This window comes from Choloepus didactylus, chromosome Y (genome assembly GCF_015220235.1).
Source record: "Choloepus didactylus isolate mChoDid1 chromosome Y, mChoDid1.pri, whole genome shotgun sequence".
In the NCBI taxonomy this organism is placed as follows: domain Eukaryota; kingdom Metazoa; phylum Chordata; class Mammalia; order Pilosa; family Megalonychidae; genus Choloepus; species Choloepus didactylus.
In genome coordinates, this window is record NC_051335.1 from 19124196 (window position 1) to 19149877 (window position 25682).

General features: G+C 47.6%; 3 protein-coding genes across 6 annotated transcripts; 1 reads left to right on the top strand and 2 right to left on the bottom strand.

The window, feature by feature from the left end:
* Positions 1-4033: 4033 nt before the first annotated feature.
* LOC119524153 (forkhead box protein O4-like) lies at positions 4034-11142 on the top strand. The gene is given in 3 exon segments (XM_037822787.1): positions 4034-4869; positions 8276-9335; positions 9682-11142. Coding segments are annotated over 3 exon segments (1521 nt in total). The 5' UTR covers positions 4034-4416; the 3' UTR covers positions 9690-11142.
* An 8264-nt stretch (positions 11143-19406) lies between these two features.
* Positions 19407-21274, bottom strand: LOC119524318 (uncharacterized protein CXorf65 homolog). The gene is made up of 6 exons (XM_037822926.1): positions 21250-21274; positions 21036-21122; positions 20701-20835; positions 20312-20380; positions 19761-19867; positions 19407-19543 (listed from the first exon to the last, which is right to left on the bottom strand). Exons 1-6 carry the CDS (start codon positions 21272-21274, stop codon positions 19448-19450), a joined length of 519 nt encoding a protein of 172 aa, XP_037678854.1. The 3' UTR covers positions 19407-19447.
* A 550-nt stretch (positions 21275-21824) lies between these two features.
* On the bottom strand, positions 21825-25471 carry LOC119524167 (cytokine receptor common subunit gamma-like). 4 transcript variants are annotated; one of them, XM_037822808.1, is made up of 8 exons: positions 25330-25471; positions 24960-25113; positions 24564-24709; positions 24222-24361; positions 23652-23814; positions 22988-23084; positions 22658-22727; positions 21825-22316 (listed from the first exon to the last, which is right to left on the bottom strand). In XM_037822808.1, the coding sequence occupies exons 2-8, from the start codon at positions 25019-25021 to the stop codon at positions 22131-22133; spliced, it is 864 nt and encodes a 287-aa protein (XP_037678736.1). In that variant the 5' UTR covers positions 25022-25113; positions 25330-25471; the 3' UTR covers positions 21825-22130. The 4 variants fall into 4 exon arrangements, with proteins under 4 accessions (XP_037678736.1, XP_037678734.1, XP_037678733.1 ...); XM_037822806.1 differs by having other exon boundaries at positions 23697-23814; positions 25302-25402; XM_037822805.1 differs by having other exon boundaries at positions 25302-25402.
* Between the last annotated feature and the right edge of the window lie 211 nt (positions 25472-25682).

Sequence of the window (25682 nt, forward strand, 5' to 3'; positions counted from 1 at the left end):
GCTGTTCTAATACCCTAGAGACTAAAAAAAAAAATTATATAAAGATTCAGTATTCATAATCCTTTGTTAAATCCTATCTTGTCTGTTGCTACTCCTCCCTCTCATTTGATCGCTGTCTCAATCTTTGGGAATATCTGGGCAGTGACCACCCTTACTTGTTCATGTTGAAAAACAGTATTGACATTATGGGGAAGGGGGATGCATCTGATTGATGTTCTTGAAGAGGCTGTTTCCTCTGGGTTTTGGGACTTACCTGGCATAGGAACACCCTGGAGGATTTAAGTTTCTGAGAAATAAACTTCATGAGTGAAACTTTTATAGAGTCTCTGATAGGGACCTGGGTATTCTTTAGGATTTGGGGGATTACTGTTGATTTGGGCCCTAGTAGGTTCTTAAGAAATGTTTAACTGAAAAGATTTAAAATCAACAACAGACAAGGTTGGGAGAGTGGTGCTGGCTTCTGAGACAAGGACTAGAAATTTTCCACAGAAACACATAAGAAGGGACTGAGGGAGGGGGACTACCAAAAATATGTATGTCCCATATATATCTATGGAGACCAGGGACAAGCAGAGGATACACTTTCTGAGATTCCTTTAACTTTTTCATTATTGTTAACTCTTGCATCTTTCCCCGTAGTCATTAGCAAAAAATCCTATAAAAACTCTAGGTGGGGGTTGCATGTTTTTTCAAAGCCAGGCAGGGTAAGAGAGAAGTGGGGAGCCATCTATCTCAATTCAAATTAATAGAGCCAGTTTGGCAGCAGGCTTGGGTGGAAGGTACCCCACCCAAGGAAGAAGAGTGGGCAGTGGCAGTGAAAGACGCAAAAGGGCCAAACTTCTATGACCTTCAAGAGGAAAACAAAATGAGTCATGAACGGAGAGCCAGTTGGGGTTTCAACCGGGAGAAAGGCTTCTGCCCCCATATCCTGCCATATCTGTTCATAACTTATGACTAACAGTGATTTTCTAGGAGCCTTTGTTGGTCCTGTTTCCTGACCCATGTCTCGTCTATGCCCAAGGCTATCTTGCTAACTTGGTCTCTTGGCTAAAATATATTCTAACCCTCCTACAGTAATAAGGTGAGTAACTCTGGCCTCTCTAGCTGCAGGATTTAACGTCATGATGTTTTTATCTTCCCACCGATCCTTCAGCTCACCCTTCTAAATCATCTTGTCCCTGTGGTTTATGGTCATTTTGATGCATCCAGGGTTTCAAGTTATGCTCTAATCTTAATAGAAAAGGCCCAATAAACATTTGTTGATTAACTGCAGGGTTTATAATCTAGTTGGGGGAGCATTATACCCTCATGAAATGCAAAGTGATAGTCACCCCAAACATAAAAGAATATGAACGGAGTTCATAGAGGGTCAGGAGATGCAAAGTAGATAAGTTATCTGTCAGGTTGGGCTAGTCAGAGCCAGTTTCCAAGAGCACGTAAGTTTTGAGCTTTGGCTTGGAAATTTAAGGATGTGATGGACACGAGTTGGTGGAGAGGTGGACTGTTTCAAACAAATGCACAAAGGGAGACAATGCAAGATATAACTCAAGCCAGGACAGGTGTCTGCCCCACCCTGCTATTTCCCTGTCTCAGCAGCTCAGCATGATCTGCCACCACACCTGTTTGACTTAGAAGAGAGCACCTTGTGACCTAGTGCCCACCAAGCCCTCTCCTCTACCAAATTCACCACTCATGCTGGGCTGGAAGAGGAAGAGGTGTATGCAGGAAATGTTTGCAGGCATTGTGAGCAACTAGGTCCCATCTCTCCAGTCTGGACCTAAGGTACAAATGAATACATGATCTTCTGTATACCCCCTACATGACAAGTGGAGGACAAATGCATGTTGGGGTAAGAAGGAGACAGGAATATTGAGAACCAAGATAGTGAATGAACTCAAGGCTCATGTTACCATGAGCAGGCAAATATCCCTTTGATGGCCCAACATGCCGCCACCTCTGAGGAATCCAATATTGCTGGATGCAGGGATATCACTCCTCACAGGACAAAGGCCTCATCAACACAGAGCATGTATCAAGCAACCACCACAAATGGTATAATGCCAGGCATATATGGGCAAGATAAAATACAGGCCCTGCCCTTGGGGTTTGCTGTCTAGCAGAAAAATTGGGACACAGCCAGGCAGAAAACACATACAATACGTTTACTAAAAACTTGTTAAATGTACAAGTGCAATGTCATTTGGTTTCTGATTCTATTCATTCATTCATTCAACAGAAATTTATTGAGTGTCTACTATGTGCTAAGCTAGGGTCACAAACATACCTAAAACTTGTCTCTGGCCCAAAGGAGCTCACAGTTTAGTGGGAGAGACAGACATGTAAACAAACCATTACAATACATACAATATGATCTGTGCTCTATAAGATAAGCCTGCACGAAGTGCTTGGGAAAGCCATAAAGGGAGAAATAACCGCACCTGAGGAAAGAGGGGGAAAGGACGGGGGGCAGGGGGTAATGAGACGGACAACATCCCAGGAGGCAGAGGGAAGGGTATAAAAGGGCACGGGATATCCAGGGAATAATATGAAACTCTGTCCAGGTGGAACTTAGTGTGCCTAAGGAAAGGTAAGACAGGAAAGGTGGGATGTAGCCTGAATCTGAACTTCCTACACCTTGCTAAGGAGTTTGAACTTTATCACACAGGTAATGGGGAAAATCAGAGGAGGTTTTTAAGCATGAAATTACATCTATATATGTAAGTGATAGGACCACAGTTCTTCTGCTTCCTAGACATGTGACTTTGGGCAAGTCACTTAATCTTGGGGCATACAGATGTCTTTATCTACACCATGGAAATAATAGTAGTATCCACCTCACAAAGTATTTTTGAGGAGTCAATGAGCAAATGTATGGAAAACAATCAGCACAGTGCCTGGCAAATAGTAAGTGCTCCGTAAACTTTAACTATCATTACCAGGTGGGTTTCTTAGAAAGGTAACTTTGTTAGCACAGAATATAAACCGTAGTAGGGCAAAGACTGATGGAAGGAAGCCCAATGAAGATGACACTACAATTTAATTCCGGCTATAAATAAGGTCTTAAACTGGACTTTGGGTGTAGGAAGCTAGGCAGATGAAAAGGCGAAGGGAAATTCTAGCTTGGGAGACCCGGCTGGACCAAGACAACCAAAGTCAGAGATAAAGGTAGCCAGAGGATGGGGCGTGGGTGCAAAAACAGATAAGTTCAGTTGGGACGTGCTGAATAAGAAGTGAAGCCGTTGAAGATAGAAACCTGGAGAATACCAATATTTAAGGGTTGGCCAGAAGAGCCCATGGAGCAAACTGGCTGGTAAGTAACCGCACTGTCAGTGTGGAATTGCGTAGTGTGGGAGGGGGCGAGACACTACCATTAAGTAACCATTGTTTATGCCACACGGCACAAGCCCTCCACCCCACTCCCCAACATGCATAAATCCTATTTTTCAGCTTCTCGGTTTTCGGCTTCTTGTGCCCTCTCTTCACTAAAGGAGGGAAAGGTCTAGTGCCTCTCAGTCGCCAGGAAGAGAGAGGAAAAGGGAGATAGGTGGAAAGCGATTTTTAAGAAATTAAAGAGAGTCCGCCACGCCCTCTAATAAATAATAGTTCCACCTTCCTATATCCTGCCACGCCGCTCTCCCGCCACCGGTATGGGGCTCCTGGCCGCGAAGTAAGACGGGAGATGTAGTCCTCAAGGCTGCCCAGGGTGGCACGACTGAAGAACTCGGTTTCCCATCTGGCTCTCCAGCGCGTGCGCAGATGGCTCCCCCCGGCGAGTGGTAAACAGAGGTGTCAGGCGGGGGCTGCTGCTTGGAGCAAAACAAAAGGGAAACCCGGGGGCGGGGGCGGGGGTTTGATAGGGGAATTGTTGCGGGAATAAGAGAGGCCAGGGCCGCGTGAACCTGGACCCTATTAAGAGTGGAGGGAAGGGAGGGGGGAGGGGAAGCCAGGGGAGAGGCAAGTGACGCGGGAGAGCGAGGCGTGGGGGAGGGCAGCGATCCGGGTGGAGGAAATTTGGGAGGAGTGTCCGGGTGGGCAGCAACTTAAAAGGGGGAGGGAACTGTGGCTAAGGAGAAGATCGGTGATGGGAGCGCAATGTATGAGGGGATACGGTGCCTCGGGTTTAAAAGAGCAGGAAGCTGAGTGAGAGGCTGGAGAAAAAGTGTCTTCGCTGGAGAAAGGTTACGGGTGGTGTCTCGGAAAAAGCTCGGAGGCTATAGTCGGGAAGAGAAGCGGAGAACTGTGTGGAAGGGACAGCTTGGGGGCCAGAGTCCTGTGGCGAGGGGGAAGTTCGCGACTTTCTGAGGACTGGCAGGAATGTGCCCCCTAGCCCTCGATGCTTCCCCCCTGGGGGGAGGCATCGCGAGGGACTGTGGCAGGCTCTACTGAACGCTGAGCCACGGAGATCCGACTCTACGTATGGATCTAGGGAATGAGAATTCAGCCACAGAGGCTGCCGCGCTCATAGACCTCGATCCCGACTTCGAACCCCAGAGCCGACCTCGCTCCAGCACCTGGCCCCTTCCTCGCCTAGAGCTTGCTACCGAGCCATCCGAGCCGCCCGAGGTGGAGCCGGGTCTAAGAGAGAAGGTACACTCGGAGGGGCGCTCACACCCGATCCTGTTGCCCTCCCGGCTCCCAGGGCCGGCGGGGGGCCCCCAGTCTGGGATCCTGGGGGCTGAAACAGGTCCTCGGCAGGGAGGCTCCCGTCAGAATGCCTGGGGAAATCAGTCATATGCAGAACTCATCAGCCAGGCCGTTGAAAGCGCCCCGGAGAAGCGACTAACACTCGCCTAAATCTATGAGTGGATGGTCCGCACAGTGCCCTACTTCAAGGACAAGGGTGACAGCAACAGCTCAGCAGGATGGAAGGTAACTATGACCCGTTTACCTCTGTCCCAACGCCACCTACCCCTGGGTCCCCTAGCTTCCTTACTTCTCCTCTGGGGCCCCTTTTACTGTGCCCACCCCCTTAGAAAGCCCAGAGATCCACCTTCTATGGTCAATTAGACAAACACGTACTTAGTACTAGTATTTGCCGTGCTCAGTGCTTGATGCAGGAGGATCACAGATGAATAAGACACTGTCCCTTCCCTGGAGAAAATTGAATTCTCAGCGCACTGCTCAACACTCCCAGCGCTTTGGCTTGGGCTGCCCCAAATACTTATTTCCACAGAGAAGTCTTTATCCTATGTACAGAAGGAACTGTGTGGATTCCCCACATGAGCCTAGCCTTCCCTCTTCCCCACCTCCCATCCCAATACCTTTTCTCCCATTCCTGTGGGATTACTTGGATTCCCTGCTTGCCTCCCAATACCTCAGAATAGAGGTACTGTTCTAGGGCTGTTCTGTCCCAGAGGAGGGAGTGGGGGAGGCAGAAGGTAAAATGTGTGCTATTCATGGGGTAAGGCAGTTGCTGTTGTGTACTAGGAAGAAAAAGAGCTATGAGCTACTACCTGCCTCAGTTTACCCTATAATGCCAAGAAACTCTCCCTTGCAAGGGACTATCCAATTTGGGGGAAAGTTCTTTATTTACTATTGAGGAATATTAGTCATAAAAAGGAGGCAAGGCTCTGACTTCAGAGCACCAGTTTGGGAGTCCCCTTGGCCTTCCATAAAGAAATCACAAGGAAAGATCTCGGAAATGCTCTGAAAACTTGTCCTGAGAAATAATGGGGCTCTAATCCCTAACCTCTATTGATGTCTCATAAACCCATCTACCCCCCCTCCCAGGTAGGTGGTGAGCTCAGTGTACAATGACATACAGAGGGTCGAATGAGCAGAGGTATAGGAGAATGAGGGATCAGATCTGTGATATCCCAAGGGGCCGCGCAGAACAGAAAAAGGGATAGCTGACTGAGACCCTTGGCACAATTTCTGGGTAGACTACCAGGCCATAGGCTCAGTTCATAAAGAGCTCCCCTCCTTGGACCCAGCCTACACAGCTGTTTTTCTTTTCCCTTAGGTTCATTTTCCAGGGCAAAAGAAATAACCACGAGTTGTTAGTTATGCCGTAGGAGTGTAGTCCCTCCTGAACAGTCACTTAATACAGGGCTTTTTGGTTCCTAAAGTGTTTTTAAAATTATTTATTCCATTAATCTTCAGGGCAATTCTGTGACCCCACATTTAAATATTAGGAAACTAAGGTACAGAAAGGTTAGGAAAATTGCCATCTATTAGTAGAATGAGGATTTGAACCCAGGTCTTCTAACTATAACTCATATGCTCTTTCTTGCTAGTCCATGCTGCCAGATTCTCTTCCAGAACCTAAGAAGAGCGTGACTTGTTCTTGGAATGAAGGCAAAACCAAGTCAGGCCGAGCCTCAGGCCTCAAAGCCCTGGGGAGGTAGGGAAAAGCCTTGAGCCTAAACTAGCTTCCCTGGTGATGTGCCAAGGTTACTCCCACCCCACCAGGGGGCGGCACTCACTTAGAACAAGAAAGCTTAGGGAAGATGGCTTGGGGAGCAATTAGCAGCCACCCCCTTCCCAGTGTGTAAAAGTTGTGGGCTCTTCTAGGGAGCTCACCTCTCCAGATAGGAAGCCATACCACTTACTAGTTCTGAGGCCTAAAGAAGAGGGGATGAACAAATGGACCATATGGATCCTAAGTAGTAGGGAACGAATGGGCCTTCTCAACAGACTCAGAGTTAGAGGATAGAAAGGGGGAATTCGTGGTGCCAGAAATCACTGTGATCCTCAGTTGCTAAGAGCCCGGGCTGGATGGACAAGTGGGACTTCTTGAAGGAGCTAGGAGCATCAGTGCAGGCAGAGTAGCTGGAGTGCCATTATGGCAGGGTTTCAGGGAGGCAAAGAGTCCTTTGGCTGAAGAGCCCTGGAACAAGAAGCTGCTCAAGCATCTTTCCCCAGACAAAGGGTCTCCTTAACTTAGAGAGCACCAGTCCGAGAAACCACATCAAGTGCTTTCTGTCCATAGCCTCAGCCTAATTGCTCCAAGCCCTTCGCAGCTCCTCCTGAGTTTCTAAACACTAAATATCTCCATGTAGGAGGTCAAATGCCCCTAAGGCTGGAGAGCTTAAGCATAAATTCCTGAGAAGTGGGGGAAAGGAGCTAGGAAGGAGATTGGGAAAAGAAGGGAGGTGGGGGGAGGGACAGTGGTGTAACTAGCCTTGGGCGACCAGTTAGAAATAAGTAGTGCTGAGGACTCAAGAACCTGCCAATCTCGGCTCCCTGGGCCCCCCAAGGAAACTCAGCCCTAGAGAAAGGACATAGCTTCCAATACCCAAGGCATTCAAGAGCTGAAAGAGCCTCAAGAGGAGCTTCCCACCAATCAGGTAACAAATAGTGATCGACTACGTTCTGTGAGTCTGGCACGCTGAGAGGCACTGTTAGGGGATGCGGGAATGGGGGACATGATCCAGGCACTCGGTACTTACTTACAGTTGATGAACTTAATTACGTGAAACTGTAAACAGTACAATAGAGATTGAGTAAAATTGTGTGGAACCGATGAAAAACACTGTAGACGTTTGGCTGCAGAAGTCAAGCAGCGATTTCAGCTCGGTCTTGATGAACCCGTAGAATTTAGGGAGGGGAGACAGTTCTCAGGAGAAGGAAGGGAAGAACGCACCTTGTGTGTTGGAGGCATAGTTGAGGGTGTGTGTCGGGGTTTGGGAGAAATAAGGTTGGAGTTAAGGAGGAAAAGGGAATGTTCAAATCATATGGAGAGCCGGGGCCCAAATGCCCTGTGGGGATGGAGCACCAACTGGGCTGAGGCCCCAGCCCCTCAGCCTATTCAGAGAACTGGCTCAAGACAGGATGGGTCAGTCGCGGGCTGGTGTTACACAACTGTCCTGTAAACTCCACCCAAGCCTGCTCTCAAGGAAAGGGGTGGAGGTATGGAATGCTCTTTTCCCACCCGAGCCAAGTTCTTGCTAGGCCAGGGGTGTGCCTCCCCCACCCCACCAGCCCCAGACAGCCCCTCTGAGAACTCCAGAGGAGTAGGGTGCTGTGAGTTTTTCCAAGATAGGCGCATTGCCATCTGCAGAAGAATGCTGTTCAGACCCGATTTCCGGGGCCCTGTGCAGAGAGTTTGGAACAGAAACTGAGCAGCTAGTCTTAGGGGTGGGAACTGTGCATGGTCTCCTCCCTCCTCATCCCTGCCTCTGCCCATTTGTTTTCCTCCTGGGATTTGGCTTTCTCTGAGTCCCCAGAAACGCCCCTGCTGTGTCCCAGCACCCTTTTAGACTAGACTGCTAGACCCTGACCTTCCCCACACACACACTTCATTCCCCTTTCCTGCTGCCTCTGCCCCCTCCAGAACTCGATCCGCCACAACCTGTCCCTGCACAGCAAGTTCATCAAGGTTCACAACGAGGCCACCGGCAAGAGCTCCTGGTGGATGCTGAACCCAGAGGGAGGCAAGAGCGGCAAGGCGCCCCGCCGCCGGGCAGCCTCCATGGATAGCAGCAGCAAGCTGCTCTGGGGCCGCGGCAAGGCCCCCAAGAAGCAACCAGCTGTGCTGCCGGCTCCACCTGAAGGTGCCACTCCGACAAGCCCTGTTGGCCACTTTGCCAAGTGGTCAGGCAGCCCTTGCTCTTGAAACTGTGAGGAAACCGATGTGTGGACCACCTTCCGTCCACGAAGCAGTTCCAATGCTAGCACTGTCAGCACCCGGCTGTCCCCCAAGAGGCCAGAGCCCGAGGTGCTGGCGGAGGAGGAAATACCAGCCTCAGTCAGCAGCTATTCAGGGGGTGTCTCTCCCCCTCTAAACGAGGATCTAGAGCTGTTAGATGGGCTCAATCTCACATCTTCCCATTCCCTGCTATCTCAGAGCAGTCTCTCTGGCTTCTCTTTGCAGCATCCTGGGGTTCCTGGCCCCTTACACACCTACAGCACCTCCCTCTTCAGCACAGCAGAGGGGTCCCTGTCAGCAGGAGAAGGGTGCTTCTCAAGCTCCCAGCCTCTGGAGGCCCTGCTCACCTCTGATATACCACCATCCCCTGCTGACGTTCTCATGACCCAGGTAGATCCCATCCTATCCCAGGCTCCGACATTTCTGTTGCTGGGGAGATTGCCTTCCTCCAGTAAGCTAGCCACAGGAGTCGGCCTATGCCCCAAGGCCCTTGAGGCTCCAGGCCCCAGCGGTCTGGTTCCTACCCTTTCTATGATATCACCACCTCCGGTCATGGCCGGTGCGCCCATCCCCAAGACCCTGGGGATTCCTGTGCTCACACCCTCTACTGACGCTGCAAGCCAAGACAGAATGCCTCAGGATCTAGATCTTGATATGTACATGGAGAACCTGGAGTGTGACATGGATAACATCATCAGTGACCTCATGGATGGGGGCGAGGGACTGGACTTCAACTTCGAGCCAGGTACAGCACTCTTTAATCATTCGTGCATCTCATGACCCATGTCCTCTCTTTAGTGCCCAGCTAGTCCCATAATCTGAGCAAGGGGGAGATTTAGAACATGGGATAGCTGGAGCTCCTGGGGAATTAGAGAAAGGATAGCTTGTATCCGAGTGGCATAATTTCTTGATGGGAACTCTGGGCCCCTCGGCAGTGCTCACCCCTACAAGGAGGCACAGAGGAGGTATGTGTGGTTGGTGGGGGCATCTGGCTGGGGAGAGGTCTTTTCCCTGGTGTGAACGTGGGTGGTGGGAAGTTGCCATGCCCCAGATAAGCCTCTTACCTCATTCTCCACTTCTTCTTCCCTCAGATCCCTGAGCCATGGCTGGAAGCTTTCTCTCCGCCCCGCTTCAGACGTGGAGCCAGGCGTATGCATATCCACTCTTTGCCCTTGACTCCTCCTGGGGAATTTGGTACCCTGCTTTAGAGCTAGGGTGGGGTCTGGTCACACAAGAGTGATGAGGAAATTATAAAAATAAAGTTGCCCCATATGGGGACTCTGGGGGGGGGAATGGGAGGGGGAAAAGGAGAGGGATTATTCTCACTGTGCCAGTTAGAGGGTAAGGCCCCCTCCCTGGAGCCATTCTTGGCTTCCCCCATTCCTACCCCCTAGGCTTTGTGGCAGGGGCAGGCAATGCTGTTGGAAATGTGAAGTCACCAGTGGCCTTACCCCTGCCTTTGGGAGCAGGATCTTTTGTAGAGTCTTATCTGAGCTGGGCCAGCTAGGTTGAGCCTGGGACTTTCATGCAGTGGCCAGTGGTGGGGGGTGGGGGGACTAGGGGAGAGCTGGAAGGGCCAAGGTCTGTGCGCTGGAATGGTTAGCCAGGCCAGATCACCCATTGGAAGGCTGCAGGTAACAGAGAGGCTTTTTATAAAACTTTTAAAGAAATATAAACACAAATAGATTTTTAACAGTGGCAAGGTGCTAGCGATGGGGAGAGAATCCTTTTCTTTCTGAAGGCTTTGTCATAGTGACAAGATGCAAAACACTACAGACAATATTGGGGGTGACATGGGGAAATGGGAGAGAGAACTTGAGGCCAAAACAGAGAAGGAAAACGGGGAGATGTAGTGGGGAGCAACAGTGTACAAGGGGAAGAGCTCCCATTTGGATCACGTCTAGAATAAAGTCTGTGTGGAAAGTGGCTGGCAGTTCCCCAAGGAAAAGGCTAAGCCAGGTCCCCTCATTCTGTCAAGTTGTGCCTGGGAGTGTGTGGTGTTGGGATGCAGCCACGCTCTTGTATGACCCAGTGTGGGTTAGTGCTACAGGGGAGAGTGCACTGAAGGCCTGGAATTAGCGTGGGGCCTGGGAAGGGGCAGGGGGAGAGAAGGAGGGAAGGATTTCGGGTGGTAAAGTTAGGTACAGAGACCTTCCTGTTCAAGGACTCTGACAGCTGTCCCTGCCCTTCTTCCTCTTCCCTTACTACAGGGGTTATTGGGAAGTGTGTGTGGTGGCAGGCAGGGGGGAGGGGAGAAACAGAGAAGGGGGAGCTGGAGAGCTTGGCTGAGGGTCTGGGAAATGAGCAGGGATTGGGGGTTGGGGATCAGGTTTACTAGCACCTGCCAGGGAAGCCATCTGGGGCTCCTCCACCCCAGCCCCCAAAGCTGCCCCTCCCCCAGTCCCCTTTGCATTGTCCCCTCCCCTACCCCTGCTGTGGGTTCCCATCATTTCCTGTGTCAGCGCCTGGCCTACTCAGATTGTATCATGTGCTAGATTGGAGTGGGGAAGTGTGTCAAGTCAATAAACAAATAAATTCAATAAATGCCTGTAACCAGCTCTGGTTTCTGCCGCCTTGCTGCTCCCCTGGGATAAGGGGGAAGGTGGAGGGGAAGAGCGGGGCAGTAGGGTGGGATTGCCCAGAGGCAGAGAGGTGGGGGGTGGGGGCTTTCAGCTGGGGGAGGTGGTGGAGTGTGGCAGGAGAGGGAAAATGCCCCAGTAGGAGTAGGTGGGCTGTGGAATAGACTTTGCAGGGGAGATAGTCTGGTCTGAGAGAAACCTACCCCCTACTCCATCCCTCAAAGGCTCATTGTACTAGACTTCACAGTCTTCCCTCACCCCCACCCATGTGCTCACCCTTGCTCTGTCCTCCCGCTCCAACCTACCCTCAGAATCTACATGATGCCCAGGGCTACTTAACTCTTGGGGAAGATATTGGGGGAAGGAGTCTTTCTAGAAGAAGGGGGAGGCGGGGCAAGATGGCAGACTGGTGAGCTGTATGTTTTAGTTACTCCTCCAGGAAAGTAGGTAGAAAGCCAGGAACTACGTGGACTGGACACCACAGAGCAATCTGACTTTGGGCATACTTCATACAACACTCATGAAAACGTGGAACTGCTGAGATCAGCGAAATCTGTAAGTTTTTGCGGCCAGGGGACCCGCGCCCCTCCCTGCCAGGCTCAGTCCCATGGGAGGAGGGGCTGTCAGCTCCGGGAAGGAGAAGGGAGAACTGCAGTGGCAGCCCTTCTCGGAATCTCATTCTACTGATCCAAACTCCAACCATAGATAGACTGAGACCAGACACCAGAGAATCTGAGAGCAGCCAGCCCAGCAGAGAGGAGACAGGCATAGAGAAAAAAAACAACACGAAAAACTCCAAAATAAAAGTGGAGGATTTTTGGAGTTCTGGTGAACATAGAAGGGGGAAGGGCAGAGCTCAGGCCGGAGCCCAGGCCCTGAGGCGCATATGCAAATCCCGAAGAAAAGCTGATCTCTCTGCCCTGTGGACCTTTCCTTAATGGCCCTGGTTGCTTTGTCTCTTAGCATTTCAATAACCCATTAGATCTCTGAGGAGGGCCCCCCCCCTTTTTTTTTTTAATCCTTTTTTCTTTTTCTAAAACAATTACTCTAAGAAGCCCAATACAGAAAGCTTCAAAGACCTGCAACTTGGGCAGGTCAAGTCAAGAGCAGAACTAGGAGAGCTCTGAGACAAAACGCAATAATCCAGTGGCTGAGAAAATTCACTAAACACCACAACTTCCTAACAAAAGGGGGGTGTCCGCTCACAGCCATCATCCTGGTGGACAGGAAACACTCCTGCCCATCGCCAGCCCCATAGCCCAGAGCTGCCCCAGACAACCCAGTGTGACGGAAGTGCTTCAAATAACAGGCACACACCACAAAACTGGGCATGGACATTAGCCTTCCCTGCAACCTCAGCTGATTGTCCCAGAGTTGGGAAGGTAGAGCAGTGTGAATTAACAAAGCCCCAATCAGCCATCATTTCAGCAGACTGGGAGCCTCCCTACACAGCCCAGCAGCCCAGAACTGCCTTGGGGGGATGGCACTCACCTGTGACATAGCACAGTCATCCCTCAACAGAGGACCAGGGGGTGCACGGCCTGTAAGAGGGGCCCACTTGCAAGTCTCAGGAGCCATACGCCAATACCAAGGACTTGTGGGTCAGTGGCAGAGACAAACTGTGGCAGGACTGAACTGAAGGATTAGACTATTGCAGCAGCTTTAAAACTCTAGGATCATCAGGGAGATTTGATTGTTAGGGCCACCCCCCCTCCCCGACTGCCCAGAAACACGCCCCACATACAGAGCAGGCAACACCAACTACACACGCAAGCTTGGTACACCAATTGGACCCCACAAGACTCACTCCCCCACTCACCAAAAAGGCTAAGCAGGGGAGAACTGGCTTGTGGAGAACAGGTGGCTCGTGGACGCCACCTGCTGGTTAGTTACAGAAAGTGTACTCCACGAAGCTGTAGATATGATAAATTAGAGATAAGGACTTCAGTTGGTCTACACATCCTAAAAGACCCCTATCAAGTTCAGCAAATGCCACGGGGCCAAAAACAACAGAAAATTATAAAGCATATGAAAAAACCAGACGATATGGATAACCCAAGCCCAAGCACCCAAATCAAAAGACCAGAAGAGACACAGCACCTAGAGCAGCTACTCAAACAACTAAAGATGAACAATGAGACCATAGTACGGGAGACAAAGGAAATCAAGAAGACCCTAGAAGAGCATAAAGAAGACATTGCAAGACTAAATAAAAAAATGGATGATCTTATGGAAATTAAAGAAACTGTTGACCAAATTAAAAAGATTCTGGACACTCATAGTACAAGACTAGAGGAAGGTGAACAACGAATCAGTGACCTCGAAGATGACAGAATGGAAAATGAAAGCATAAAAGAAAGAATGGGGAAAAAAATTGAAAAAATCGAAACGGACCTCAGGGATATGATACATAATATGAAACGTCCAAATATAAGACTCATTGGTGTCCCAGAAGGGGAAGAAAAGGGTAAAGGTCTCGGAAGAGTATTCAAAGAAATTGTTGGGGAAAACTTCCCAAATCTTCTAAACAACATAAATACACAAATCATAAATGCTCAGCGAACCCCAAATAGAATAAATCCAAATAAACCCACTCCGAGACATATACTGATCACACTGTCAAACACAGAAGAGAAGGAGCAAGTTCTGAAAGCAGCAAGAGAAAAGCAGTTCACCACATACAAAGGAAACAGCATAAGACTAAGTAGTGACTACTCAGCAGCGAGAAGGCAGTGGCACGATATATTTAAAATTCTGAGTGAGAAAAATTTCCAGCCAAGAATACTTTATCCAGCAAAGCTCTCCTTCAAATTTGAGGGAGAGCTGAAATTTTTCACAGACAAACAAATGCTGAGAGAATTTGCTAACAAGAGACCTGCCCTACTGGAGATACTAAATGGAGCCCTACAGACAGAGAAACAAAGAAAGGACAGAGAGACTTGGAGAAAGGTTCAGTACTAAAGAGATTTGGTATGGGTACAATAAAGGATATTAATAGACAGAGGGGAAAAATATGACAAACATAAACCAAAGGATAAGATGGCTGATTCGAGAAATGCCTTCACGGTTATAAGGTTGAATGTAAATGGATTAAACTCCCCAATTAAAAGATATAGATTCGCAGAATGGATCCAAAAAAATGAACCATCAATATGTTGCATGCAAGAGACTCATCTTAGACACAGGGACACAAAGAAACTGAAAGTGAAAGGATGGAAAAAAATATTTCATGCAAGCTACAGCCAAAAGAAAGCAGGTGTAGCAATATTAATCTCAGATAAAATAGACTTCAAATGCAGGGATGTTTTGAGAGACAAAGAAGGCCACTATGTACTAATAAAAGGGGCAATTCAGCAAGAAGAAATAACAATCGTAAATGTCTATGCACCCAATCAAGGTGCCACAAAATACATGAGAGAAACAGTGGCAAAACTAAAGGAAGCAATTGATGTTTCCACAATAATTGTGGGAGACTTCAACACATCACTCTCTCCTATAGATAGATCAACCAGACAGAAGACCAATAAGGAAATTGAAAACCTAAACAATCTGATAAATGAATTAGATTTAACAGACATATACAGGACGTTACATCCCAAATCACCAGGATACACATACTTTTCTAGTGCTCATGGAACTTTCTCCAGAATAGATCATATGCTGGGACATAAAACAAGCCTCAATAAATTTAAAAAGATTGAAATTAGTCAAAGCACATTCTCTGACCACAATGGAATACAATTAGAAGTCAATAACCATCAGAGACTTAGAAAATTCACAAATAGCTGGAGGTTAAACAACACACTCCTCAGCAATCAGTGGGTTAAAGAAGAAATAGCAAGAGAAATTGCTAAATATATAGAGACGAATGAAAATGGGAACACAACATACTAAAACCTACAGGATGCAGCAAAAGCAGTGCTAAGGGGGAAATTTACAGCACTAAACACATATATTAAAAAGGAAGAAAGAGCCAAAATCAAAGAACTGATGGATCAACTGAAGAAGCTAGAAAATGAACAGCAAACCAATCCTAAACCAAGTAGAAGAAAAGAAATAACAAGGATTAAAGCAGAAATAAATGACATAGAGAACAAAAAAACAATAGAGAGGATAAATATCACCAAAAGTTGGTTCTTTGAGACGATCAACAAGATTGACAAGCCCCTAGCTAGACTGACAAAATCAAAAAGAGAGAAGACCCATATAAACAAAATAATGAATGAAAAAGGTGACATAACTGCAGATCCTGAAGAAATTAAAAAAATTATAAGAGGATACTATGAACAACTGTATGGCAACAAACTGGATAATCTAGAGGAAATGGACAATTTCCTGGAAACATATGAACAACCTAGACTGACCAGAGAAGAAACAGAAGACCTCAACCAACCCATCACAAGCAAAGAGATCCAATCAGTCATCAAAAATCTTCCCACAAATAAATGCCCAGGGCCAGATGGCTTCACAGGGGAATTCTACCAAACTTTCCAGAAAGAACTGACACCAATCTTACTCAAACTCTTTCAAAACATTGAAGAAAATGGAACACTACCTAACTCATTTTATGAAGCTAACATCAATCTAATACCAAAACCAGGCAAAGATGCTACAAAAAAGGAAAACTACCGGCCAATCTCCCTAATGAATATAGATGCAAAAATCCTCAACAAAATACTTGCAAATCGAATCCAAAGACACATTAAAAAAATCATACACCATGACCAAGTGGGGTTCATTCCAGGCATGCAAGGATGGTTCAACATAAGAAAATCAATCAATGTATTACAACACATTAACAAGTCAAAAGGGAAAAATCAATTGATCATCTCAATAGATGCTGAAAAAGCATTTGACAAAATCCAACATCCGTTTTAGATAAAAACACTTCAAAAGGTAGGAATTGAAGGAAACTTCCTCAACATGATAAAGAGCATATATGAAAAACCCACAGCCAGCATAGTACTCAATGGTGAGAGACTGAAAGCCTTCCCCCTAAGATCAGGAACAAGACAAGGATGCCCGCTGTCACCACTGTTATTCAACATTGTGCTGGAAGTGCTAGCCAGGGCAATCCGGCAAGACAAAGAAATAAAAGGCATCCAAATTGGAAAAGAAGAAGTAAAACTGTCATTGTTTGCAGATGATATGATCTTATATCTAGAAAACCCTGAGAAATCGATGATACAGCTACTAGAGCTAATCAACAAATTTAGCAAAGTAGCGGGATACAAGATTAATGCACATAAGTCAGTAATGTTTCTATGTGCCAGAAATGAACAAACTGAAGAGACACTCAAGAAAAAGATACCGTTTTCAATAGCAACTAAAAAAATCAAGTACCTAGGAATAAACTTAACCAAAGATGTAAAAGACCTATAAAAAGAAAACTACATAACTCTACTAAAAGAAATAGAAGGGGACCTTAAAAGATGGAAAAATATTCCATGTTCATGGATAGGAAGACTAAATGTCATTAAGATGTCAATTCTACCCAAACTCATCTACAGATTCAATGCAATCCCAATCAAAATTCCAACAACCTACTTTGCAGACTTGGAAAAGCTAGTTATCAAATTTATTTGGAACGGGAAGATGCCTCGAATTGCTAAAGACACTCTAAAAAAGAAAAACGAAGTGGGAGGACTTACACTCCCTGACTCTGAAGCTTATTATAAAGCCACAGTTGCCAAAACAGCATGGTACTGGCACAAAGATAGACATATAGATCAATGGAATCGAATTGAGAATTCGGAGACAGACCCTCAGATCTATGGCCGACTGATCTTTGATAAGGCCCCCAAAGTCACTGAACTGAGTCATAATGGTCTTTTCAACAAATGGGGCTGGGAGAGTTGGATATCCATCTCCAAAAGAATGAAAGAGGACCCCTACCTCACCCCCTACACAAAAATTAACTCAAAATGGACCAAAGATCTCAATATAAAAGAAAGTATCATAAAAGTCCTAGAAGATAATGTAGGAAAACATCTTCAAGACCTTGTATTAGGCGGCCACTTCCTAGACTTTACACCCAAAGCACAAGCAACAAAAGAAAAAATAGATAAATGGGAACTCCTCAAGCTTAGAAGTTTCTGCACCTCAAAGGAATTTCTCAAAAAGGTAAAGAGGCAGCCAACTCAATGGGAAAAAATTTTTGGAAACCATGTATCTGACAAAAGACTGATATCTTACATATATAAAGAAATCCTACAACTCAATGACAATAGTACAGTCGGCCCAATTATAAAATGGGCAAAAGATATGAAAAGACATTTCTCTGAAGAGGAAATACAAATGGCCAAGAAACACATGAAAAAATGTTCAGCTTCACTAGGTATTAGAGAGATGCAAATTAAGACCACAATGAGATACCATCTAACACCGGTTAGAATGGCTGCCATTAAACAAACAGGAAACTACAAATGCTGGAGGGGATGTGGAGAAATTGGAACTCTTATTCACTGTTGGTGGGACTGTATAATGGTTCAGCCACTCTGGAAGTCAGTCTGGCAGTTCCTTAGAAAACTAGATATAGAGTTACCATTCGATCCAGCGATTGCACTTCTCGGTGTATACCCGGAAGATCGGAAAGCAGTGACACGAACAGATATCTGCACGCCAATGTTCATAGCAGCATTATTCACAATTGCCAAAAGATGGAAACAACCCAAATGTCCTTCAACAGATGAGCGGATAAAGAAAATGTGGTATATACACACGATGGAATACTACGCGGCAGTAAGAAGGAACGATCTCGTGAAACATATGACAACATGGATGAACCTTGAAGACATAATGCTGAGCGAAATAAGCCAGGCACAAAAAGAGAAAGATTATATGCTACCACTAATGTGAACTTTGAAAAATGTAAAACAAATGGTTTATAATGTAGAATGTAGGGGAACTAGCAATAGAGAGCAATTAAGGAAGGGGGAACAATAATCCAAGAAGAACAGATAAGCTATTTAATGTTCTGGGGATGCCCAGGAATGACTATGGTCTGTTAATTTCTGATGGATATAGTAGGAGCAAGTTCACAGAAATGTTGCTATATTAGGTAACTTTCTTGGGGTAAAGTAGGAACATGTTGGAAGTTAAGCAGTTATCTTAGGTTAGTTGTCTTTTTCTTACTCCCTTGTTATGGTCTCTTTGAAATGTTCTTTTATTGTATGTTTGTTTTCTTTTTAATTTTTTTTTTGATACAGTTGATTTAAAAAAGAAGGGAAAGTTTAAAAAAAAAAAAAGAAAAAGAAAAACAAGGGAAAAAAAAAGATGTAGTGCCCCCTTGAGGAGCCTGTGGAGAATGCAGGGGTATTCGCCTACCCCACCTCCACGGTTGCTAACATGACCACAGACATAGGGGACTGGTGGTTTGATGGGTTGAGCCCTCTACCACAGGTTTTACCCTTGGGAAGACGGTTGCTGCAAAGGAGAGGCTAGGCCTCCCTATGGTTGTGCCTAAGAGCCTCCTCCCGAATGCCTCTTTGTTGCTCAGATGTGGCCCTCTCTCTCTGGCTAAGCCAACTTGAAAGGTGAAATCACTGCCCTCCCCCCTACGTGGGATCAGACACCCAGGGGAGTGAATCTCCCTGGCAACGTGGAATACGACTCCCGGGGAGGAATGTAGATCCGGCATCGTGGGACGGAGAACACCTTCTTGACCAAAAGGGGGATGTGAAAGGAAATGAAATAGGCTTCAGTGGCAGAGAGATTCCAAAAGGAGCCGAGAGGTCACTCTGTTGGGCACTCTTAACGCACACTTTAGACAACCCTTTCTAGGTTCTAAAGAATTGGGGTAGCTGGTGGTGGATACCTGAAACTATCAAACTACAACCCAGAACCCATGAATCTCGAAGACAGTTGTATAAAAATGTAGCTTATGAGGGGTGACAAGGGGATTGGGAAAGCCATAAGGACCACACTCCACTTTGTCTAGTTTATGGATGGATGAGTAGAAAAATGGGGGAAGGAAACAAACAGGCAAAGGTACCCAGTGTTCTGTTTAACTTCAATTGCTCTTTTTCACTCCAATTATTATTCTTGTTATTTTTGTGTGTGTGCTAATGATGGTGCCAGGGATTGATTTGGGTGATGAATGTACCACTATGTAATGGTACTGTAAACAATTGAAAGTACGATTTGTTTTGTATGACTGCGTGGTATGTGAATATATCTCAATAAAATGAAGATTAAAAAAAAAAAAAAAGGGACCTCATGTTAAATCCCAGTAATTTCATACCTAGCATTACTGCTTTAGCTTGGTGAGTTTATTTAGTTAGCGATAGTTTTTCCTCCTGCTGAGAAAGTCTGCTCTGGTCTTAAAGAGCAGACTAGTGGCCCCCTCTTCCTCTGCTCGTCCTGATAATTTGTACTGGAAAGAAGAAGAATCAGTAAGTAAATAAACAAAAGGGCTCCTCCAAGGAAGATTTCTACAAACTAGGGCTAAAGGAAGGACAAAGAGGTTAGAGGCAGGTCTTGGGGATGGGTGTTGGGGTTAGGGTGGGGGTGGGACGGTGGGGTAGAGGACCCCTCAACGGGCTGGTCAAAAGAGGAAGGCACTGGAACAGACCTCGTTTGGGGGTTCGTACTGGTAGGTGCACGGAAGACTCAACTGGAATGACCTTCTTGATTTCTTGGCTTCTAAGCATTTTTATTCTGTTCCTCTCTAGGAAGTCACATTGTGTGTGCAATGCGTCTAGGAACCAGGAAAAGTCACCCAGACCTCTGAGGACCAGAGACCTTACTCATCCTAACCACCCCCATCATTCAAATCATCACTGGGAATAACCTGGCCAAAAGCTAAGCTGAGGCATAATCTGAAGGTCCTTAAGCTTTGCCCCTTTCAGTGGGAATTGGGATACTAAGACACCAAAGAAAAAAGAAGGAAGAGAAAGATGGAAATGATGGGGTGGTGGTAGGGAGGTATTCTGAGAAGATGGCTGAGACTTGGGAGAGGGGATGTGAGAAACACAGGCATACTCCACCTGGTTTGAGCTAAACATCTCTCCTGCCGTGGACATGGACCTCTATTCCAGTCTGACCCCTTTCCCTAAAATCCCATGATCTCACCCTATATTCTCCATCACACAGCTACAAACAGCACTCTCCATGTTCTTCCCTCCTCCATCATACTTCTTACCAATTAGCTCAGGCTCTGGATTCTTCAGGAGAGGCACAAAAGCTCTGTAGGCATTCTCAAATCGGGTTCCTGTGAACACAGCAGTGTGCTCTCACTAGTCACTGCCCCCAAGTCTCCACTCTCCCAAAGCCCAAGATTTCAGGACTCTAACACCAAAAACTAACTTTGACAGGTTTACCTTATTACCTCCCCCTCGATCTATCCCTAGCGTAAGGTGGGAGGACGCGGTATGTGTGAACCCAACCTATTATCATAGATGCAGTGCCTTTTCTTAGGATAACAAGAGTTGGTCAGTTTGGATCTGGTTAAAGATGCCCTGTTTTCTGTACAAGGTCATGATCCATTTTCAGGCCTTGCTCTATCTCTGGGGAGGGCTCCCAAGTCTCTACCTCGTGGCCCACGGTCTACCCTACAAACGTAGTAGGTGTTTCGGGGTGTAAGGAAATTGCTGGCGTAGTCTCCTGGGGTCTTCGTCAGGAATAGCATCTTCATTGTCCCCGTTTCATCACACAAATCGATGGTGTCTGGGGGGAGGCCACAAGGTAATTGGGGCAGCTATGGAAAGAGTAGGAGCAAAAGGGCCCAGTGGTCCTATAATGAATGGGTTGAAGGAAGCTGTATGGATAAGAGGAACTCCTTTCTTGCCAGGAAGAGGGTTTGGGAGCTAGGGATGATCCTAGGACTTCTGACCCCTGGCCATTAGTCCCCTCCCCAAACGTCTCACCTGTTTTAGACAACCCCAATTTACTGCGGGTGTGATGCAGCAACAGGAGGACAGAGCAATTGGTATTGACCAGAAACTGCTGATTATCTGAAAAGAGATGGGGTGGGGCATGTGTGGGCCCTTCTTTAGTTATACAATCCCTATGATCTCCATTGCCTTCAAACCCCACCTCCTCTCCCCAATACATGGATTCCAGCTCTGTGGTGCCCCTCACCTCCATGTTTGATGTAGATGAACATACTCTCAAGATTGTCTCAGTCTTCAGAGAGGGGTGTGATCACTCATGCAGAAGTCGGGTGTTCAGGAGATCTTGGGGGGAGGTCAAGTGGGGGCCATGGGGTCGGGGGACTGGGGAACCAGATGGATCCCATAGGCCAAGAAGGCCCAAACTGGGCAGAGAGGAGGGAGCTATTGGCAGTTGTGGATAATCAGCATTGCTGAGGGTGGGGCCTGAGGCTGCAGTTGAGGGATTATGAGGTCAGATGTTGGATGTGTGGCAGAGGGTCAAGGAAGGATCAAAAGAGAAGAACTTGGGTAGAGTCTGTAAAAGATTTGCTGAGAAGTGTGGGGCAAGAGGGCAACAGTAAGTCTAGCTCTAATCTGGACCTTGGAATGAGTGTGGGACACCTAGAGAAAAGTTTCTGTAACAGTACTCTTTTATACTTAATTTTTAGTACTATCCCTTCCAGCGTATGAGTCTACTACTCCTTTTTCCTACCCTCAGCACCATGCCTCCCACCCCTATTGTACCCCACATGTCCCCTGCTCCCCCCATGACAGACATGCTTGTTGATTATCAACAGAAACTTTATTTTTTCTATTGATTCAGGAACAATTGAAGGACAGATGGAAAGAGAGAAAGGGGCTGAGGGAGAGAGAATCCTGAGAAAAGGAAGGGCTGGGGAGGGGGAAAAATATGTACAGGGCAAAGGGGCAATTCTCAAGTAGGGGATACTGAATGAAAGGCGAGTTATACGGGGCACAAAATTCTATATCAGCCACAGGGGGGCGAGGTGAGCACAGGACCCAGACTGGTTGGATGAGGGGAAGTTACAACAACTTGGGGCTACAGGACCCTGGGGCTCTGTCAGTGTATCAAGGCCCAGGCTTCAGGGTGTAACCTGGGGGGGCCCAGTAGGGGATATGCTGGCTGCAGGGGGAGCCCCCAGGCCCCTCCTCTAGAGCTCCTCCTTTTGGGGGAATTTCACTGATGTGGCAGAGTTGTTCACTGTAGTCTGGCTGCAGACTCTCCGCCAGTCCCTTAGACACACCACTCCAGGCCTAAAAGATATCTCCAGGTCAGAGTTCAGTTACAAGCAGGAAGTAAAAGACCCAGCTCCGTGCCAAGGGAGATCTCACAGTGTCTGCAACTGCTGTGATTACGGAAGGGACACACAGACTCCTGGGCCCCCAGTCCCACCATTTCCATCGGTCCCACCCGATCTACAACCAGCCTGTGTGTCTCACTCTGTCTACCCCATCCCCCATTTGGTTGGCCACATCCTGACAGTTAGTTCAGGCCTCCCTCCCCCTCTCTTCCAGCCCCCCCCCCCCATTCTCTGTCTTGTGGAAGGGCAGTCGGCAGTTAACAGGGTTCAGTCTGCTTATGGCAATGCTCTCACCGAAAAGTTCCCATGGTACTCAGTAACTAGATCCTCCAGGTTCTTGAGAGTGGGAATTCGAGGCATTGTCCTGGGTGCAGAGGAAGAGGGAGCAGGAGCATATCGCTTAAGTTCTCATATGACCCTTCTCCCAGTTCCCCATAAGGAACAGAACAGAGTGTTTCTGTGTTCTCTGTGTCTGTAGCTTCCACCCATCACGTCACTGTGCCCTCAAGAGTGATCCTTCGTTCCTTACTGACCTGCTCCCTGCTCATGGAGACCCGGCAAAAACCCTCCTCTATTATTTCCAGCCACCCCCACCTCGTTTGTCTGGTCTTCCCAGAGTCTCACCGTTCCAACCAGCAATACACAAAGATGAGGCTAATAATCAAATCCAGGGAGCCAAGAGGGATAAACACAGCTTCCAATGCAAACAACGAAGGATTCTCTATAGAAAAGAGGAAAGGAAAAGGGAACTAACATTTATGGTGCCCCTACTGTGTGCCAGCATTTGTGGATCCCCCAACTTGGTGCCAGGCACTGTGCTAAACACTTTCCATATGCTTAATCCTCACAATACCAGCTGAGAGGGAGGAACAATTATTGTCCCCATATTACAAATAAGGAAACAGAATAGAAGAGGTTAGGGATGTGCCCAAGGCCAAAGAGGCAGTAAGTAGTAGAACTCAGTTTAAACCCCATATTTGTCTGGTTCCAAAGCCATCTTTACCATGCAGGCTCTCCGGGAATCCCGAAGGGAAATCCTATCCATTCTGTAGCCGCCTTGTGCACTTCTCTGCCTCCTTGCGGATCCAACCCTCTGCTCTAACAACATGCAGGCCTGATCCTATACAGAAATACCCTGCTTCCTGGGGGTTGGGGTTGAACAGTGAGGGGAGATGGGACACCAAGGCTGGGGACTTAGGGGTAGAGAGGTAGAGTAAAAGATAGTGATGTTAGAAAAGTTGGGGATGTTGGGCTTAGGGATTGTAGTCATGTATTGGGCCCGTTTTACCTTTTGAAGTATTGCTCCCCCAGTGGATTGGGTGCCTCCACTCACTCCAATGCTGAGTACTTCCACAGAGTGGGTAATAACGGCTCCGAACACAGAACGTGTAGAGTTTCTGTGCGTCCACGCTGGGCAGAGAGAAGCTAGGTCTGTGGCTCACTGATTGTTCCTTGGGGAGAAAGAGGGTGAGAGAAAGATGGGTGTGAATACAAAAGGGAGAACTGAAACATACTGCTCCTTCCCCCCATCCCAATGTCATCTGGTTCTTCCCAGTTCTTTCCTCTTCTGCTGACTGCTCAAGCCACAATGCTCCCTTCACTGACTTGAATCTAATGCCTCCCCTCCAGATCCCCTTAAAGCTGCCTTTTGTTGACTTGTCTATCTGCTATCACGGAAAGTCTGAGTAGGGAAAGTTTAATGAAAACTCTCTGGTGATGATGATAGGGAAAGGAGGGTGGTAGACAGTGGGCAGAGGAACTGGGAGGCAGAAGAACAGGGGTTTGGGGCTAGGCCCTCCTTTCTGGCATCTCTCCAGTCGCCTGACCTTTGCTGCTACATTCATTTCCCATCACTCACAGTCCAGCTGTGGTCCTGGTCAGTCCGGTACTGCACAAGGTGCTCCAAACAATGGTCCAAGAATCTGTTGATCCAGCTCAGTTCAAGCTGGGATTCACGCAGGTTGCAAACTGTTAGATTTTCCGGTGCCCAGGGGATCACTGGAGATATGTGTGCGTGTGCGGTCATTCCCCTGGCCTAGACAAGTTAGGATCCTCAAGGCAGTGCCCTTTATCCCTTCTCCATCCCGATCCCCCACCTCCTCCTTACTGCCAAAGTAGCCTTATGGTGAACAAGCCCCACTCCATATACCCCAATGCCCCACAAAATCCTTAGACTCTTGACCCCCCTCTTTCCAAATACCCAGATCCTGCAGGAGGCCTGGCCTGCCTCCTGGGTTCCCTTGGGTCCTGAAGCTGGACAACAAATGTTTTATAGAGATGGATCTCTTCTTTTTGAAACAAACAGCCAGACATGATCTCTTCAGAGAATAGATAGTGGCCACACTCCTGGACTTCATCATCAGAGGCGTCGTATGTAGAGAAAGGTTAAAAGGAAGAAGAAAAGTGGGGCAAACTTGGGTACTACAGATGTCCGCAGCCCAGCCTCATTGCCTTTGAACTGACTTCTGACTTACCCCTGAGAAATACTGGGTAGTCTGGGATGCTGGCTATCCTCTTTCTTGGTCCCCATGCAGTCTCTCTCATCCAGCCCACCTCCTCCTCCTCCCCTCTGCCACCCCCTCCTCCCTTCTCATACCGATAGCGCAGAGTCAGATTAGTAGGCTGGGGCTCAGAGCTGCTATTCCAAGTGCAATTCATGTACTCGACATTGAATACAAAACACTGAACCTTTGGGAGGGGCAGGGTGGAAACGTTGAGGGATCCAGGGGACAGAGAAGTCAGGAATAAATCTAGGTTGGAGAGAAAATGAAGTGGGGGGAGGGGAAGAGGATAAATGATGGTCAGAGGGAGTAGCGTAAGACAGGAAGCCTTTCCCCTTGCCCTCCCCACTCTCTGAAATGCTGCCCCCATTGTCTTAATGTCCAGTAGCAGCATCCAGATTGCTGTACAGTTCCTTCCCCACAGCCTCCCTTCTCACCAAGTCCCTCCAGCCCCAGGATCCCCACCAGCTGTGATGTCTTCATTCCCATTGGGTGTGAGGACTCTGGGGTCAGTCCCACCCCCAGCAGAGGCAGCTGCTCTTCGCTATCCAGGTGTAGTCTGTGTCAGGAACCCAGGCCCCTCACCCACTACCTCTCCTCACCCACACATTTCCTTCTGTCATAGCTTCCGGTGGAAAGAACCTTAGAGACCAGGACTTTACCAAGGGTGTGGCAAATGAGTACTGTGACACAGGCTAAACCCTCTGGGAGATTAGGTACTTCTGTGAGGGGGGGTTAAGTAGAGATCGAGCCTGGGTATTGCTACAGACTCAAGAATCCTCAGGGCACATCCCTGGGAAGGATCTGTTCACCACTGC